This window comes from Sminthopsis crassicaudata, chromosome 1 (genome assembly GCF_048593235.1).
Source record: "Sminthopsis crassicaudata isolate SCR6 chromosome 1, ASM4859323v1, whole genome shotgun sequence".
Classification (NCBI taxonomy): domain Eukaryota; kingdom Metazoa; phylum Chordata; class Mammalia; order Dasyuromorphia; family Dasyuridae; genus Sminthopsis; species Sminthopsis crassicaudata.
Window position 1 is genome coordinate 449,009,339 of NC_133617.1, and position 15,946 is coordinate 449,025,284.

General features: G+C 37.1%; 1 protein-coding gene across 1 annotated transcript in view; it reads right to left on the reverse strand.

Annotated features, from left to right (window-relative positions):
* Window positions 1–981: 981 nt before the first annotated feature.
* PIP5K1B (phosphatidylinositol-4-phosphate 5-kinase type 1 beta) overlaps window positions 982–15,946 on the reverse strand; it is a 338,341-nt gene continuing 323,376 nt past the window's right edge. The window contains exon 15 of the mRNA XM_074280732.1: window positions 982–1,733. Within this exon, the coding sequence (XP_074136833.1) occupies window positions 1,731–1,733 (3 nt within the window). The 3' untranslated portion in view covers window positions 982–1,730. The remainder of the gene's footprint in view (window positions 1,734–15,946) is intronic.

Consider the following 15,946-nt stretch of genomic DNA (forward strand, 5'->3'; position numbering starts at 1 on the left):
ATGTATGTAGGGGAACAAAAACAGCTAATGGTAGAAATGCTTAGGTTGGCCTTAGATTATAGAGGAACTTTAAGGTATTAAAGTTAGACAAAGTAATTTGAATTGTATAATGTGGGCAATAGGGATTGAAGGTTTTCAAGTAGGAGAATGACATGAACAGATTTGTGCATTAGAAAAATTACCCTGGTAGCTGTATATAAAATGAATTATAGTTGGGGAAGAGATTTGGGAAGCTATGACAATAGTCCTGGCAACAGATAATGAGGACCTGAACTAGAATGCTTGCAGGGGAAAAGGAAAGGAAGGGACCAATTTAGAACATATTACAGAGATACCTTTAATAGATCATAGGATTTAAACCTGGAACAGGTCTGAGAACTATTATGTTAAATTAATTATGTTAAGCAGAATATTATATTAATTAGATCATTTTTCATATTTGGTATTGTCAAATGCTATTTTTGCCCTAAGGAAATTTCTTTCTTAATATTTTCTTCCTATGAATGTACTTCCTGAAGCTGACTTAATTCTCTTGCTTCTTACTGTTTTTCAACTCCATTGGCAATGTGACTATGAACATATTATTTGACCTCTCTGAGCCCCAACCTCTTTATTTATAGCATGGGGATGGTACTTAACATTACCAGGGTTATTTTGAGGAAAGTAGTCTGTAATACTTAAAGCACTACAGAAATGGAAATTATTATTATCATTAAAGCAATGTCTTGCCTGTACCATTTATTATATTTATTATATAGCTACTCATCATGGCATTTTGGGAAATAGCAAATTATCTGTCCATCATTTATTGAGAACTAGTTCCTTTTGGGAACTATTTTTTTATTTTATTCTTTTATATCTGCTGTATTTTCAATTTATTTTCAAGCAATGTGTTGACCATTTAGGGCCACCAAAATCATAAAAGAGGGAGGAGTTAAAGAATAGCAATGAAAAGATCACACAAAATCAATACATTACCAATTTTGAGAACAAAATATTTTTATTTCTGTCAACAAAACTATAGTTTACAGTAGTATTTACTAAATAAATTATATATTTTCTCTTTTAACAAGCAATAAACTGAATCACAAGTATTTCAAAGACAACATATGTACACAGCATAAGGCCTTGTTATAAACAGCTTTCTCTCATTTCACTAGTCAACAGTGAAAATATCTTTGATAGAAGTAAGTGTCCATAAAGTCGGTGCAGACATGTTACACTGATCCTTGTATAAAATCAGTTTAGACTTCCAACAACATGGACTTCCGTGATTATAACTTTGAAAAAAGGAGCAGAATTTACATATTATTCATCATTTCATATTGATGAGTTTTTAAATAGTCAGATTACATATTTGACTTGTGTATTATCACTGGATACATGCAAATGAAATAAATACAAGAGCCAATAGGAAAATATGACTTCCAAGTCCCAATAGTATAGAAGATAATTTAAATATAGTCTTTGCAAGTTCTTCACAGTTTAACAAACAACACCAAATGATAGGAACATGTGGCTTTTTTCACATAATTTCTACCAAGTAAGCAGAGCTATCATTTCTATGGTTTAAGGCTCCCTTGGACATCTTTCACGGATAAAGATAAGTTCAGTTGATTTCTTTGTATGGCAAGGTTGAGCCAAGTTGTGCCCAATAATTCTGGAGTGGAGAACAGGATTTTCAGAAACTGTAGTCACTTCTGCTTGTGTATATAGATTTTCACTTTCTCTTACTGAAAAGAAAAAAGAAGATAGGTATGAATCTCACTTCTTTATTTGTAAATGCAAATTCATCATTTGCCCAGGGATTCACGCCAGATATATTCAAGCAATTTCCTCTCTCTGTGTAAGGATTAGATTTCACAAATAAAAAGTATTATGAGCTGTTGTGGTCAATAACAGGTCCAAATATGTCAGTCTCCTGCCTGATAAACTGTTGGGCTCCTATTTCCTCTAGGATCAAATACAAACTGTTCTCTTTGGTACTTAAAGTCCATTCTACACACATATTTGAGTAAAACTGATCTTTTTATTCTTTAGACATAATGTTCCACTTCTGGCCCCCAGCTCCAGTTGGCCAATGTTCTCTCCCTCCTTCCTTCTTTCTTTCCTTCCTTCCTCCTTCCCTCCTTCTGTTCACATGAGCAATCATGTCTGTGCTCTGCCCAAAGGAATACAAGTTTTGATTGCTTAAACTTCACAAGATATCTTGGGGTTTGAAGGCTGGTTTTCCCCCTTGTTTATTCTATCAACGAGAAAAACAAAAATAAAACCCTGGGACAATTAACTTTTTGTTAACAAGCAATAAACTGAATCACATGTTTCAGTGTAGTTTCATTTATGATTTCTTGAAATAGAGCTCTGGAAACCAGGCTTTGATAAAGCCTATTGGGATTCAAATGGGGCTACTTCTGTAAGCCTTAAACCTAAATCACTTTGGTTCTCATAGCTTGTCAATAATAGTTTCCAGTTCAAGCCTCACTTGATCTTTGGGGTTTGATGTCTCAAAAATGGAAGTAAATAGCAATTGTTTCTGTTCTGGCCAGAAACTCTGAGAATCTTTCCATATATATACATATACACACATAATTTTTTTTTTTTTGAGTGGGCAAACTAAGCTATCTTTTGTCTCATTTCTTACATAACCTTAAATCACTAAATAGGCATGGCTTCAGACAAATTGAGACCTGGGAGAAAACTTAGCCCCAAAAGGCCAAGTTATCAAGACCATTGTATCTGGGATGATTTGCAGTTGTTCTAACCTATTTCTTGCCATTCCAGAATTATTTCCATGACTGGAGGAGAGAATAAAGTTTTTGACTTTCCACACCTTGTATGCTTAAATGCAATTCACTTGCAAATCAAGTGATGTTGGGAGTGTTTAAGATCCTGAATCACCCTTCCCCCAAAGGTTCCTTTCTAACCTCCCCCCAATGGATTAAAGGGGACACCATTTACACCACAAAGAGAACGTTGCTATTCATCCTTCCTTCTCAAAGAGGACCAATTAATTTTAACCCTCCTGATATCATTGGTAAGGAGATCTTCAAAATTAGGTATGGTTAGCAATAGAATTGATAAAATTAATCGTTAGGCCAGCAGGAAGAAGGCCCTGACAATGGAGATCAGTTTGGTTCCAGGGTCCCACTCTCTAAAGATAATCCAGTCAGAAATGCAAGTTATGTCAAGACTCTGAGGCTAAATTTTCTCTACAAAACAACTTACAGCCCATGGCTTTGCTGCTATCTTCCTTTGGGTCAGCCGGCCACAGCACTCTGCCTTGTGGTATCTTTTCCCTTCCCCCATGTCACATGGTAATTTTCTGAACTCCACTATGTTTCTCAACCTCACTTAACTCTTTTAAATGCAAAGTCTCTTTCAGGATTTAGGCATGCTCCAACCTTATGGGATGTTCTCTGGATAATTGTGAGTTCCACTTGATGAGGTTTAGAATTGGGGGTACCTAAATGAAATTAGGTTTTAATTGAAGTCTAGTGGCAGATTTGGAGTACAGGGAGTCAAATAGAGCTCCCCTGCAACCCCTTTGGATTCGGTGCAAGGATACAGAGTTAAATGAGGTCTGGTAGTGGCACAAGAGTCCCCTGTAAAGGAATTTACAGACCTGAAAACTTAGATTGATAAAAGAGGTTTATTATGGGGTTTGGAAGTAGAGTCTAGTTAGTAAAGTTGAAGGTAGAGATAAGAGGGCACTGGAACCAGGGTTCCAGTGGACAGAGAGTCTTTGGTCCCAGGAATGGTGATGGCATGTTTAGACCCTCTGCAAAGAGAGGGCTCCAGTCTGGCTCTTTTATAATAGGGGGTTTTGGCAACAAGCTGAAGGGGCTTGTGGGTGGAGTCCCAGGTTGGTGGAGGGAGGAGGAGGAGGAGGAGTGGCACCACTGATGAAGCAGCTTTGTCCATCCCTTATGACACCATTACAAAAGGCACTAATTAAAGCTAAAGAAGAAGGACAGGATACATCTGATTTGAGAATAGAAATGTACCCTGTAATTGAAACTCTTTAGGTCAAGAAAAAAGAAGATATATTCCTTTTAATTCTAGAAATTATTACAGATCTGAAAAAGGCTTGCATTCCTTATGGATCTACATCATCTTATGTTAAGATGTTATTAGAGAATTTGGCTTTTGAAATTTTAACCCCTAATGATTGGAAATCTATAGCAAGAACATGTTTAGAACCCGGACAAAACTTGTGGTTTTTTGAGTATTGTGAACTCTGTAGAATATAAGCCCAATGAAATATGCAACCTGGAGTTAATATACAGTCACCTCTGACCAACTAAAGTGTAGGTCCTTATGCAGACACTTTAGTGCAGATTAATTACCCTTTGACAGCATATGAGCAAATTGCTTCTTCTGCTATCAAAGCATGGGGCACCCTCCCAGGAAGGCAAGATAGAGGGGAAGCCTTCACGAAAATAGGACAAGGGCCAAATGAACCCTTTACTGATTTTGTGGACGTCTGCACACAGATGTCATACAAACTATTGGTGAAAATGCAGCAATAGAAATTAGGAAAAGACAATTTGCTAAAGGAAAATGCTAATGAGGTTTATAGAAGAATTATACTAGGACTACACAAGGATGCTCCTTTATATGAAATCATAAGATGCTGTGCCACAATGGGAACAGATATCTTTTATACCCAGGTTGCAAACTTTTCAAGATCTGAACATGAGAAGACAGGATCCCTTTTGGCAAGGGACTTCCAGAGAGACTCATCAATGTTTTCAATGTGGTAAAGAAGAGCATTTGAAAGCTCAATGTTGCCATTAAAGATAGAGTGAAAAAACAGGGTGGGAAAACAAGACTCAAAACCCTATATCTAAAATGCAACAAAGGCTTCCACTGGGCATTAGAATGTAGATTGATTCAGGGAAATGGGAAGCAGAGCTCAGCTCCAGGGCCTCAGATGAAAAACACTTGGGGCATGATGGCAGTTGATGTTACACTCAGAGAGTCTTTAGAAGTTGAATACTTCAACATGATTAATCATCCAAGAAGCAACCTGATGGGAAAAAGGGATTATAATTGGGAAGAATAGAATTGTATGTAGCTGAGACTATTGAGATATCCCCTGGAGAAGTGAAATATGTCCCTGTCCGGCCTATAGATCCTTTGCCTCCAGACACAATAGGCTTGACCATTTCATCTCCTGAGAGTGCGTACAAAACAGTTGCTATCCATACATTGGTTTAGGAAACTGGAGAATGTGTAGCTAATATCCCAGTCACTAATATAAGTAGATAATGTGTGAGCAAGCAGTACAATTATGTGGGATGAGACCTGACAAGATATACACCTTTTATATCAATGCAAAAATTAATGTATGCTGTGAAACCATCTCAGAGAGGCAAATTTTATTGGCCACAGCTCCAAATTTTACACACGGGTCTCCTTTAAAGATAACCTGGCTATTACATAATTGGCAATGGATTTTTGAAGAAAAGGTTTTTAAGGTTCCTCTTAAAGGACCAACTATCTTTACAGATGCATCCAAACATAACATTTGTGCTGCATACTCTCATGACTTAACTATAAAGAGAGTACTCAGAACTCCTTTTCAATCCATTCAGCAGAATGAATTGAATGCAATCATGCTAGCTCTTACTTATTATCCAAGAGATGTAAATACAATATCTGATTCAGCCTATTCAGTGGGTGTGGTACAAAGAATTGCCATAGCCCAAATAAAATTTGTAGCTTCTAATATATATCAGCTTTTTAAGGAACTTCAAGAGCAAGTGAGAAAGCATCCAGGTAAGATTTATATCTTGCATGTCCACTCTCATAGTGCACTTTCAGGTCCTATTTTTGATAGAAATTCAAAGGCAGATAGCCTTCTAACCATGTTAGCCAATACTCCTTTATTTCAGGCAGCCCATGAATCTTATTTTAAATATCATCAGGGTGCTCAAGCTTTATATTTGCAATTTAGGATAACAAAAGAGGAAGCTAGGAGCATAGTAAAAGCCTGTACAGCTTGCCTTCCTTTCCACGCTTGTATACTCCCTCCAGGGAAGAATCCTTGTGGTTTGGTTTGAGACCCAATGAAATCTGGCAAATGGATGTGACCCATTATAAATCTTTTGATCATTTTTCTTTTATCCATGTTGTGGTAGACACCTTTTCAGGATTTACTTTTGCAATACCAGCAGCAAAAGAGACAGCCCAAGTAGTCACTGAATTCCTTATACAAGCTTTTGCAATCATGGGTGTGCCACAAGTAATAAAAACAGACAATGTACCTGCATATACTTCTAACCATTTTACACACTTTTGTGCACAGTATCAGATTTTACTCACCATTGGCATACCTTTTAATCTTCAAGGGCAGGCAATAGTAGAGAGGAGAAACAGAGACATTAAAATGCTTCTCCAAAACACAAGAAGGGGGGAGCCACAGGTAACCCCAGAGAACTTATAAATTTATCTCTTTTTTGATTTTTGATAAAGATGCACTGGCTCTGGCAGACAGGTTTTATAATGTGTTGAAAGGGCAGTGTCCAGTGCAAGCAGCTCCACTATCTTTAGATAATCACTAGGTGATGTGGAGAAATTCAGAAAGTGGTGAATGGCAGGGACCAGATAGGTTAACTGCTTGGGGGAGAGAGTTTGCTTGTATCTCTACAAATGGAGAGGGAATCAGATGCATGATAACAAGCCGTATTTGCCTTGTCCATCAGAAAGAGATGGAAAAGACCTTTGAAACAAAAGAAAAGACCTAAGACACATTAGATGCTTCCATCTCTGATAACGTGTGCCACTGAAAGAGCATGGCAGTTAGCCCTATGTATATAGCAATTGACTCATAAAAAATTGTTATTAAGACTGATGCAGGGCTTAAACACTTAGGAATCATTGGATTCCCTGAGACATGATAAATCTGTTATAGAACTTCAAAATCTGCAGGAATCATTGGATTCCCTAACACATAATAAAACTGTTTCAGAACTTCAAAACTCACAGGAATCACTGGATTCCATGACACGTGAAATAATGGACAATAGATTGGTTTTGGTGTTCTCACCTCCCTTCCTGAAAAGTCAGGGAGGGCATGATCACCTCCTTTTTGGAGTTTTTACCTCCTTTCCTGAGAAATTAGGGAGGATGTGATCACATGTGTTCTGAAAAATTGTACTTGAATCAAGGACAACAGGATGCTTATAGTTAAGCACCTATTCAGTGTGAGATAATGGTTCTCTAAACATATATTTAATGTGATATGGTGATGTAAAGGCTCTTCTAATAGATGCTGCATGCTCAGTGTGCTGTAGTGATGTAATCATACTGATATATTTAAAGGAGACACAGACACAGAAGAAAAATCCCAGTCACAGACACAGAGAAGGCTTGAGTCTCCAGATTCCAGACTCTGGACTCCATCTTTGATCAGCCTTGTGGTGGCCCTCCTGCCTTCATCACTTCACCTAAAGACCATCCATCCAGAGATCCTCCAGAAAGCTAGCCTGGATACTATATAAGTTTTCTCAGGTTTTTCTGTAAACATCTTGCTCATTCTTTCTTATACCATAGTCGTATTCATGGAACCTTTTTTTTTTTTTTTTTTTTTTTAAAGTATTAGCCTTTTATTTTCAAAATACATGCAAAGATAGTTTTCAACATTTACCCTTGCAAGACCTTGTGTTCCAAATTTTTCTCCCTCCCTTCCTCCTATCCCCTGCCTTAGACAACAAGTAATCCAATGCATGTTAAATATGTGCAGTTCTTCTGTACATATTTCCACATTTATCATGCTGCACAAGAAAAAATCAAATCAAAAAGAGAAAAAATGAGAATGAAAACAAAAAGCAAGCAAACAATAACCAAAAAGGTGAAAATACTATGTTGTGATCCACATTCAGTCCTCACAGTCCTCTTTCTGGATGCAGATATCTCTCTCCATCCCAAGTCTATTGGAATTGCCCTAAATCGTTTGGAATTAGCCTGAATCTCATCATAGAAAAGAGCCATATCCTATCAGAGTTATCATCACATAGTCTTGTTGCTGTGTACAATGTTCTCTTTGTTCTAATTCATTTCACTTAGTTTATGTAAGTCTCTTCAGGCCTTTTTGAAATCATCCTGCTGGATTGTTTCTTATAGAACAATAATATTCCATAAAATTAATTAATACCATAACTTATTCAGCTATTCCCCAACTGATGGGCAGCCACTCAGTTTCCAGTTCCTGGCCACTACAAAAAGACCTGTTACAAACATTTTTGCACATATGGGTCCTTTTCCCTTTTTTATGATCTCTTTGGTATATAGACTCAGTAGAGACATTGCTGGATCAAAGGGTACACACAGCTTGAAAGTCCTTTGGGCATAGTTCATGAAGCCTTTCTTAACCCCCTACTGCTGGCACTCTTCTTTCCTAAACCACCTTGTATTCATTTTGAATTTATTCTGTATGTACTTATATAATAATATTTATATGGTGCTTTTAATTTTGCAAAGTATTTTATATATTATATTTTATTATACTAATTATGCTAATCATATAGGTACTATTCCCATTTTACAGGAAAGAGTTTACATGTTAAATGACTTTTCATGAGCTACAAAACTATTAATAGTCTGGGGCAGGATTTGAATCCAGATGTTCTTGAGTTTTCTCATCATGGTACGTGGTGTCTCCTACAGTGATAGAAGTGCCTCTTGAGGGCAGGACTGTTTTGCTTTTGTTTTTTTCTCTCTGGGATCTAGTTCAGTTTCTGTCACATAGTAGGTGTTTGTAAGGATGTGGTTCCCACAAAACAAGAGAAGGGAATTGTAAGGGCCCTTTAAATGGTCGGCGCCACAGCACAACAGGAGATTTGAGTGGCCCAGAAGTAATCTCTGTGGATATAGGATTGCCCTGTGGGTGGGATCCTGGCCATATTGAGATAGCTTCATAATGGGTGACGGCTCTCTCGCTGGTTGGCTGTGTGTGTGATCTCACAGGCCCTTTATAAGCCCACTGCAGACAGCAGTTGCTCTCTTTAACCTGGCTCCCTAACCTGGGATAGCCAAGCCAAGCCAAGCCAAGCGGATGGATAGCCAAGAGGTAAGGAGTTTGGTAGAGAACACGTGGGTCTTCAGACCAGGTGTTCAATAGGGAGTTGACAAGTCAGGGTATTAATAAAGTGAGTAGGTATTAATAAAGGCTTTTAAGATTACACGTGGCTGTTCTTGAGTGTGCTACTGGTTATTAAACTGTAGATTCAAGAGATCGTGGCCAGAGACCTTTGAAGGCCTCAGAGGGGGCGAGCCAGGTAGAGTTGACACTGCAAAGGTCAGTGGTCAAAGGTACTCTGTTGGGCCTAGAACAGACTGGTAATTGTAACTGCCAAGAGGCCATGTTACAGGTGTTTAATAAATACTTGACTAAAATTTTTTAGACATGGAAAACAATGAAAGAATGATGAAATATTTACATGGTTCAAATTCAGCAGAGGCTAGATCAGAGCTATTGAAATTCTGAGGTAAAGTGATTTTACATCTAGTCTAATTCCTTTTAATAAATGATGAAATAACCATAAGGCACTAAATGATTCAAGAGTGCTAGGTAGCATAGTAGGTAAAGTGCTGAAATGGGAGTGGAAGACTCATTTTCTCAAGTAAAGATCTGGCCTCAGAAATCTACTAGCTATGTGACCCTGGGCAAATCACTTAATCCAGTAACTTGCTGTCAGTTTCCTTGTCTGTACAATGAGCTGGAGAAGAAAATGGCAAACCTCTGCAGTATATTTGCCAAGAACATTCTAAATGGAGTTATGAAGAGTCAGACATGATTGAAAAATGACTTAAAAACAACTAAATTAAGTGATTTGTCTCAAGTTCACACAATCAATTAGTTGTAGAGTTCGTGGAACTCATCCTATAGTTATTTATAGTTTGTTCATTCAAATATTTATTAGTGCCTACTATATGCAAGACAGTGTTCTTCATTTTTGAAGAGGAACAAAATGATATCACAATGTTAGGCAAGTTACTGTGTTCAACTGTGGCTGATCAGACCAAAATGAGTTCAGAATGCTGTGCTTCAAAATCAAACACAAATGTTCCCTATGAATATTTGGGGTGGATTCTCTAACTTTTTGCAACTCAAATTTCTAAGCTAATTCTTTGCTCACAGAGCACAGCGCTTTCTCTGATGAAGGCACACCATTCTGGGCAGTCCTGTGCCAGTGTCTCCCATGTCACACAATCAATTCTAAAATTCTTAAGAGAGACTTTGAGAGTGTCCTTGTATCACTTTTTCTGATCACTTTGTTGAGTGCTAATTCTGTGTGAGTTCTCCATTAAATAATCTCTTTAGCAAACATACTTCTGACATTCAAACAACATGGCTAGTCAGCAGAGTTGCGATCTTTGCAACATGGAGCCATAAGTATAAATAATTCATGGAGGAAATGAGACTTGAGTTAGATCTGACAGGATGGGTAAAATCTGGATTTTAATTAGCATACTCTCTTACCCACTTATTGGTTTACTGTAGGCATGGTAGTAACTCATGAGAGACCAGATTTTCTGTCTATAGTTAAATATCCACAATAAATGCCTGGTATTCCTCAGTGCATGTACTGGGATCAGCCTAGACCCAAGTGAAAAGTTTATTCTTCTTTAGACCTCTCAGATGATGGATTCAAGAGTTGATTCTATGCCCATCAACTGGAGAATGGTTGGATAAATTGTGGTATATGAATGTTATGGAATATTATTGTTCTGTAAGAAATGACCAGCAGGATGAATACAGAGAGGCTTGGAGAGACTTACATCAACTGATGCTGAGTGAAATGAGCAGAACCAGGAGATCATTATATACTTTAACAACAATACTATATGAGGATCATTTCTGATGGATGTGGCCATCTTCAACAATGAGAGGATCCAAATCAGTTCCAATTGATCAGTAATGAACAGAACCAGCTACACCTAGCCAAAGAGCACTAGAAAATGAGTGTGGACCACAACATAGAATTTACACTCTTTCTGTCATTGTTTGCTTGCATTTTTGTTTTTCTTCCCAGGTTATGTTTACCTTCTTTCTAAATCCGATTTTTCTTGTGCAGCAAGATAACTGTATAAATATGTATACATATATTGTGTTTAACATATACTTTAACATATTTAACATGTATGGGACTACCTGCCATCTAGGGAGGGGATGGAGGGAAGGAGGGGAAAAGATGGAATAGAAGTTTTTGCATGGGTCAATGTTGAAAAATTACCCATGCATATGTTTTGTCAATAAGAATCTATATTAAAAAAAAGAGTTGATCCTATCATTTAAAAAACTGTTAGTGTGAAAGAAATTATTTAATGCCATTTTCCTTCTGGTGATTTGTTTCTTAAGAATCCTACATAATGCTTTGGTCACCAGAGATTTATCACTTCCTGACAGTTCTACAACAGGATTTTCAGAATCCAAGTTACTTTTGCTAATTGTATAGTTAATTTGTTATCTTATTATGTAATATATCACAGTTATCAAGAGACAAGCAAATTAATCTTTCTCCCAACTGCTTCCTTCTTCTGGAAAATGTGAAGAGGAAGAAAATCTATTATTGTTTTCATTTGAAAAGGAACACTGTCATCTGATAAGTACATTGGCCCATCTCCCATTGCTACAGAAGACACTAATCAGACTTCCAGGCTGGGTATGAGCATGGATTGTGTCTGAGGAAGACTGGAAATAGCATCCTCCTATCAGCTCCTCTCTGTTTAGAATCCCAAATTTAGAGCTGGGGGGATCTCAGTCTTCCTTATTTTATAGATAAGAAACTCGGGTCCAGGAAATGTTTATTGACTTGCCTGAGGTCACATAAGTAGTATCAGAAATGTTGACCATAAAGCCAAGATTTTTCTCCATTATATCTTATTTATATCTTACTGGTATTTGATTGGGAAGATAGAAGAATAGTTCCAAGAGATCATTTTCAAATATTTATTGAGAAAAAAATAATATATGTTCAATTGTTTCAGTCATGTCCAACTTTTTGTGACTCCATTTGGGGTTTTCTTGGCAGAGACACTTGGAGTGTTTGCCATTTCCTTTCCAGTTCAATTATCAGATGAGGAAATCGAAATAAATAGGGTTAAGTGACTTGCTTAGTGTCACACAGTAAGTGTCTTGGGCCAAATTTGAACTCAAGTCTTCAGGATTCCAGGCCTCAAACTCTATACATTGAGCCATCTAATTGCCCCTATTACACACAATACATACTTCTATATTAATCTGTTGTTTTTGTTCAGTTATATTTAGTTGTGTTTGACTCTTCATGACCGTGTTTGGGACTTTCTTGGCAAAGATACTGGGGTGGTTTGATATTTGATATTTCCTTCTCTAGCTCATTTTACAGATGAGGAAAATGAGACAAGCAGGGTTAAGTTAAATGACTTGCCCAGGGTCACATAGCTAGTAAGTGTCTGAGGCTGGATTTGAATGCAAGAAGATAAATCTTCCTTATTGGCACTTAATCTAGTCTATTACTTAATTGCCCACAACATTATACATAAGTAGATTATGAAAAAAGGATAATATAAAGATAAAATTTAATAGAGTCAATAGGAACTCATGCTTTAGGAAAATCACTCAGGTATTTGTGTGGACATCTAATGTTGAGAAGAGACTTGAAACAGGGACACCAATTAGGAGGCTATTACAATAGTCTGTGTGGAGATGTAGAGGCCCAAACTAAAGAGTATAATGAGACACTGACAATTTGGGTATCAGGAAATATGGTGGTACTGTCAATAATAAAGGAATAAAGTAATAAAGGAAGAAAAATGGATTTGGGAAAAGGAATGTAATGACATAAGTAAAACATCACAAGTCACTCAGATTTACTCATAGTATGTGACTCATTCTGTTCCATACAAAATTTAAAAAAGGGAGGCAGTGCTCTTCTTTACTTGTTGATCACTGCCCTATCCCAAGTAGCACAGAACCTACTATATGGTGATCTGCGACAGAAGGACAGGATATAGAAGTGGGACTTTACCCAGTGATATCTGGGTACCTTTGCAGCTGCTTCTACATGGATTCCTGAACTATGTTGAAGAGATAATGCCCATCTAGGAGAAGGAGAAGTTGGGACTTTTCACTGCAGAAGCAAGAGAGCAGAGTTGAGTGATATTGGGAGATAAGAGGAGGGTTTATATTTGAGACAAATCCCACATTAGGAATGGGATGTGATCCACTTTCACACCTTTTAGTTGTTTGATCACATAGTCTTTGGAGTCAGTTCATGGCCCTCATTTTGGAGACCACATAAGAAACTGCTGATGGAACCAAATGGTTCTCAGTTTTCCATTTGTGAATTTGATCTAGACTAAGCATTATCCCGGTTGGGTCTTTTTCAAAAAAATTTTTAAAAAAATATTATCCAGGGGGCAGCTAGGTGGCGCAGTGGATAGAGCATCAGCCAGGACCCGAGTTCAAATCTGGTCTCAGACACAACACTTCCTAGCTGTGTGACCTGGGCAAGTCACTTAACTCCAGCCTCAAAAAACAAAACAAAACAAAACAAAAAATATTATCCAAACATTCCCCCTAGTCTTTCTGTGGAAGCAGGGAGCAAAATCACAAACAGAAAGGCTGGCCTACAAATCAAGAGATTAAGGTACTAATCCTAGTTTTAACATTAAAGACTTGTGTGTATATGTCCTTGGACAAATCACTTCACTTTTTATCTTCAATTTCCTTGACTCTAAAATGAAGTCCACTTGTTACACAGACTAGATGATTTCTGAGTTCCCTTCCAGTTCTAACATTTTTTTTTTTTTTTTTGCAATTAAATATCACCTAAGCATCTCTTAACTTGATAGGTCAAAATTTTACTCATTATTTTCCCCTCCAGACCTTCTTATTTTTGTCAAGTACACTTTGATCTTTCCAGTCACCTAGACTCAGAGACTTGACTCCTCAAACTCCTTTCTTCTCTTTCCCTCCCTCCCTCCCCTCCAATCTACTTAATTTTCAAGTCTCATTATTTCTATTTCTCCAACATTTCTGGCATTTATCTTGTTCTAAGACACCTTCATTTCACTCTACTCACACACAGACACAATCCCAGTTCAGTTACTTATCATCTCTGTAGTTTTTTGCATGAGTCTGCATTATTATTCCTCAAACTTGGAATGTGCTTGTTTATCTTTGGCTCTTAGGATGCCTACTTTTTTCTAAGGCTTCGACTCAAATGCTAGCTCTTCAAGAAGTTATTTTCTGATTTCTCTCCTTTTTAGGATCCCCTAGCCACCCCTCCCCTCAAATACTCTATTTACTCTGTATATAGCTTTATACATGCTGTTTTCCTCCATTAGAATGTCAGGTCTTTGAAGATAAGAATCATTTCCTTTTTGTCTTTGTATTACCATTATTTACTAAACTTCTAAGCATTCAAACTCTACTGCAAAGAGTGCAACTCTGCTGATTAGCCATGTTGTTTGAATGCCAAAAATATGTTTGCCAAAGAGATTATTTTATGGAGAACCCACACAGGATTAGAACTTAACAAAGTGATCAGAAAAAGTGATACAAGGACACTTGCAAGGTCTCTCTTAAGAATTTTAGAATTGATTGTATGACATGGGAGACACTGGCACAGGACTGCCTAGAATGGTGTGCCTTCATCAGAGAAAGTGTTGTGCTCTATGAACAAAGAAGAATTGAATTAGCTTAGAAGAAACTTGAGTTGAAAGAAGTTAGAGAATCCACCCTGAATATTCATAGGGACCATTTGTGTTTGACTTGGAGCACAACATTCTGAACTCATCTTGGTCTGATCAGCTACAGTTGGACACAGTAATTTGCCTCTAACGTTGTGATGTCATTTTGTTCCTCTTCAAAAATGAAGGACAACAACAATACACTATCTTGCATATAGTAGTCATTAATAAATATCTGATGAATGAATGAGTTTCATGAACAAGCATGACTATGTTATGTGCATCCATTCCTCTTATTGTGTCATTTTCTATTTTAAATTAAATTTTTAAAAATTTAAAATGTTTTTGAGGACAAATAAAATAACACAAAAGTACTTTTTAACATATTAAGTGCTATGGATATGTAAGTTGTTATCATTTTTCCAGTGTGAGTCAACATTGACCAATTCTTTTTTTTTTTTGTTGAGGCAATTGGGGTTAAGTGACTTGTCCAGGATCACACAGTTGGGAAGTGTTAAGTGTCTGAGACCAGGTTTAACTCAGATCCTCCTGACTTCAGGGCTGGTGCTCTATTCACTGCACCATCTAGCTGCTCCTATTGACCAGTTCTTAAAGTAAAGACTCAAACTGTCCTGTGAGGGAAAAGGGAACCTGTTAGGGAGCCTGTTTTGTATGTTGGAAATATACTTGCTACCATTCTTTAGATATTGTTTGCATTATGCGATTTGCAAAAAAAACAAAGAACCTTAATGGATGTTCAGTGACTAGATGTCTGTGTTCTTCAGATGCAGATGGGAAGAACTTTGCTATTTGGTCCTTTAAATGGACACATTGCAGCATAAATGTGAAAATAAAAAAAAAAAAAACTTCACAAAAATAAAGAATCAAAAGAAATTAGAATTTAAAAAGCTTTAGGAAGGAATTGGAAGATTGGGGAATCACTGGCAATCTAAGAGGTGATGAACTAGTGAGCAAGAGCTGGAGGATCAACTATACACAGGTCTATGGGATAATTGGAAATGACTGCTGCAATGAAGTGGAAATCAGTATTGCTTGTGAAGATACAATGGAACTAGGGTTTTTATTTTAATTGTACAATTGTATTACTACAAAGAAAATACTCTGTTTTAACAAAGGTCTGACCAAGATGAGAACCTCTGCATTAATTTATTTGAAATCCAATGTTCCTTTGCTGCTCCAATCATAACTATGCCAATGGGCTCAACATTACTATAGTTGACTCTCATGTATAGTAACATAATAAGAT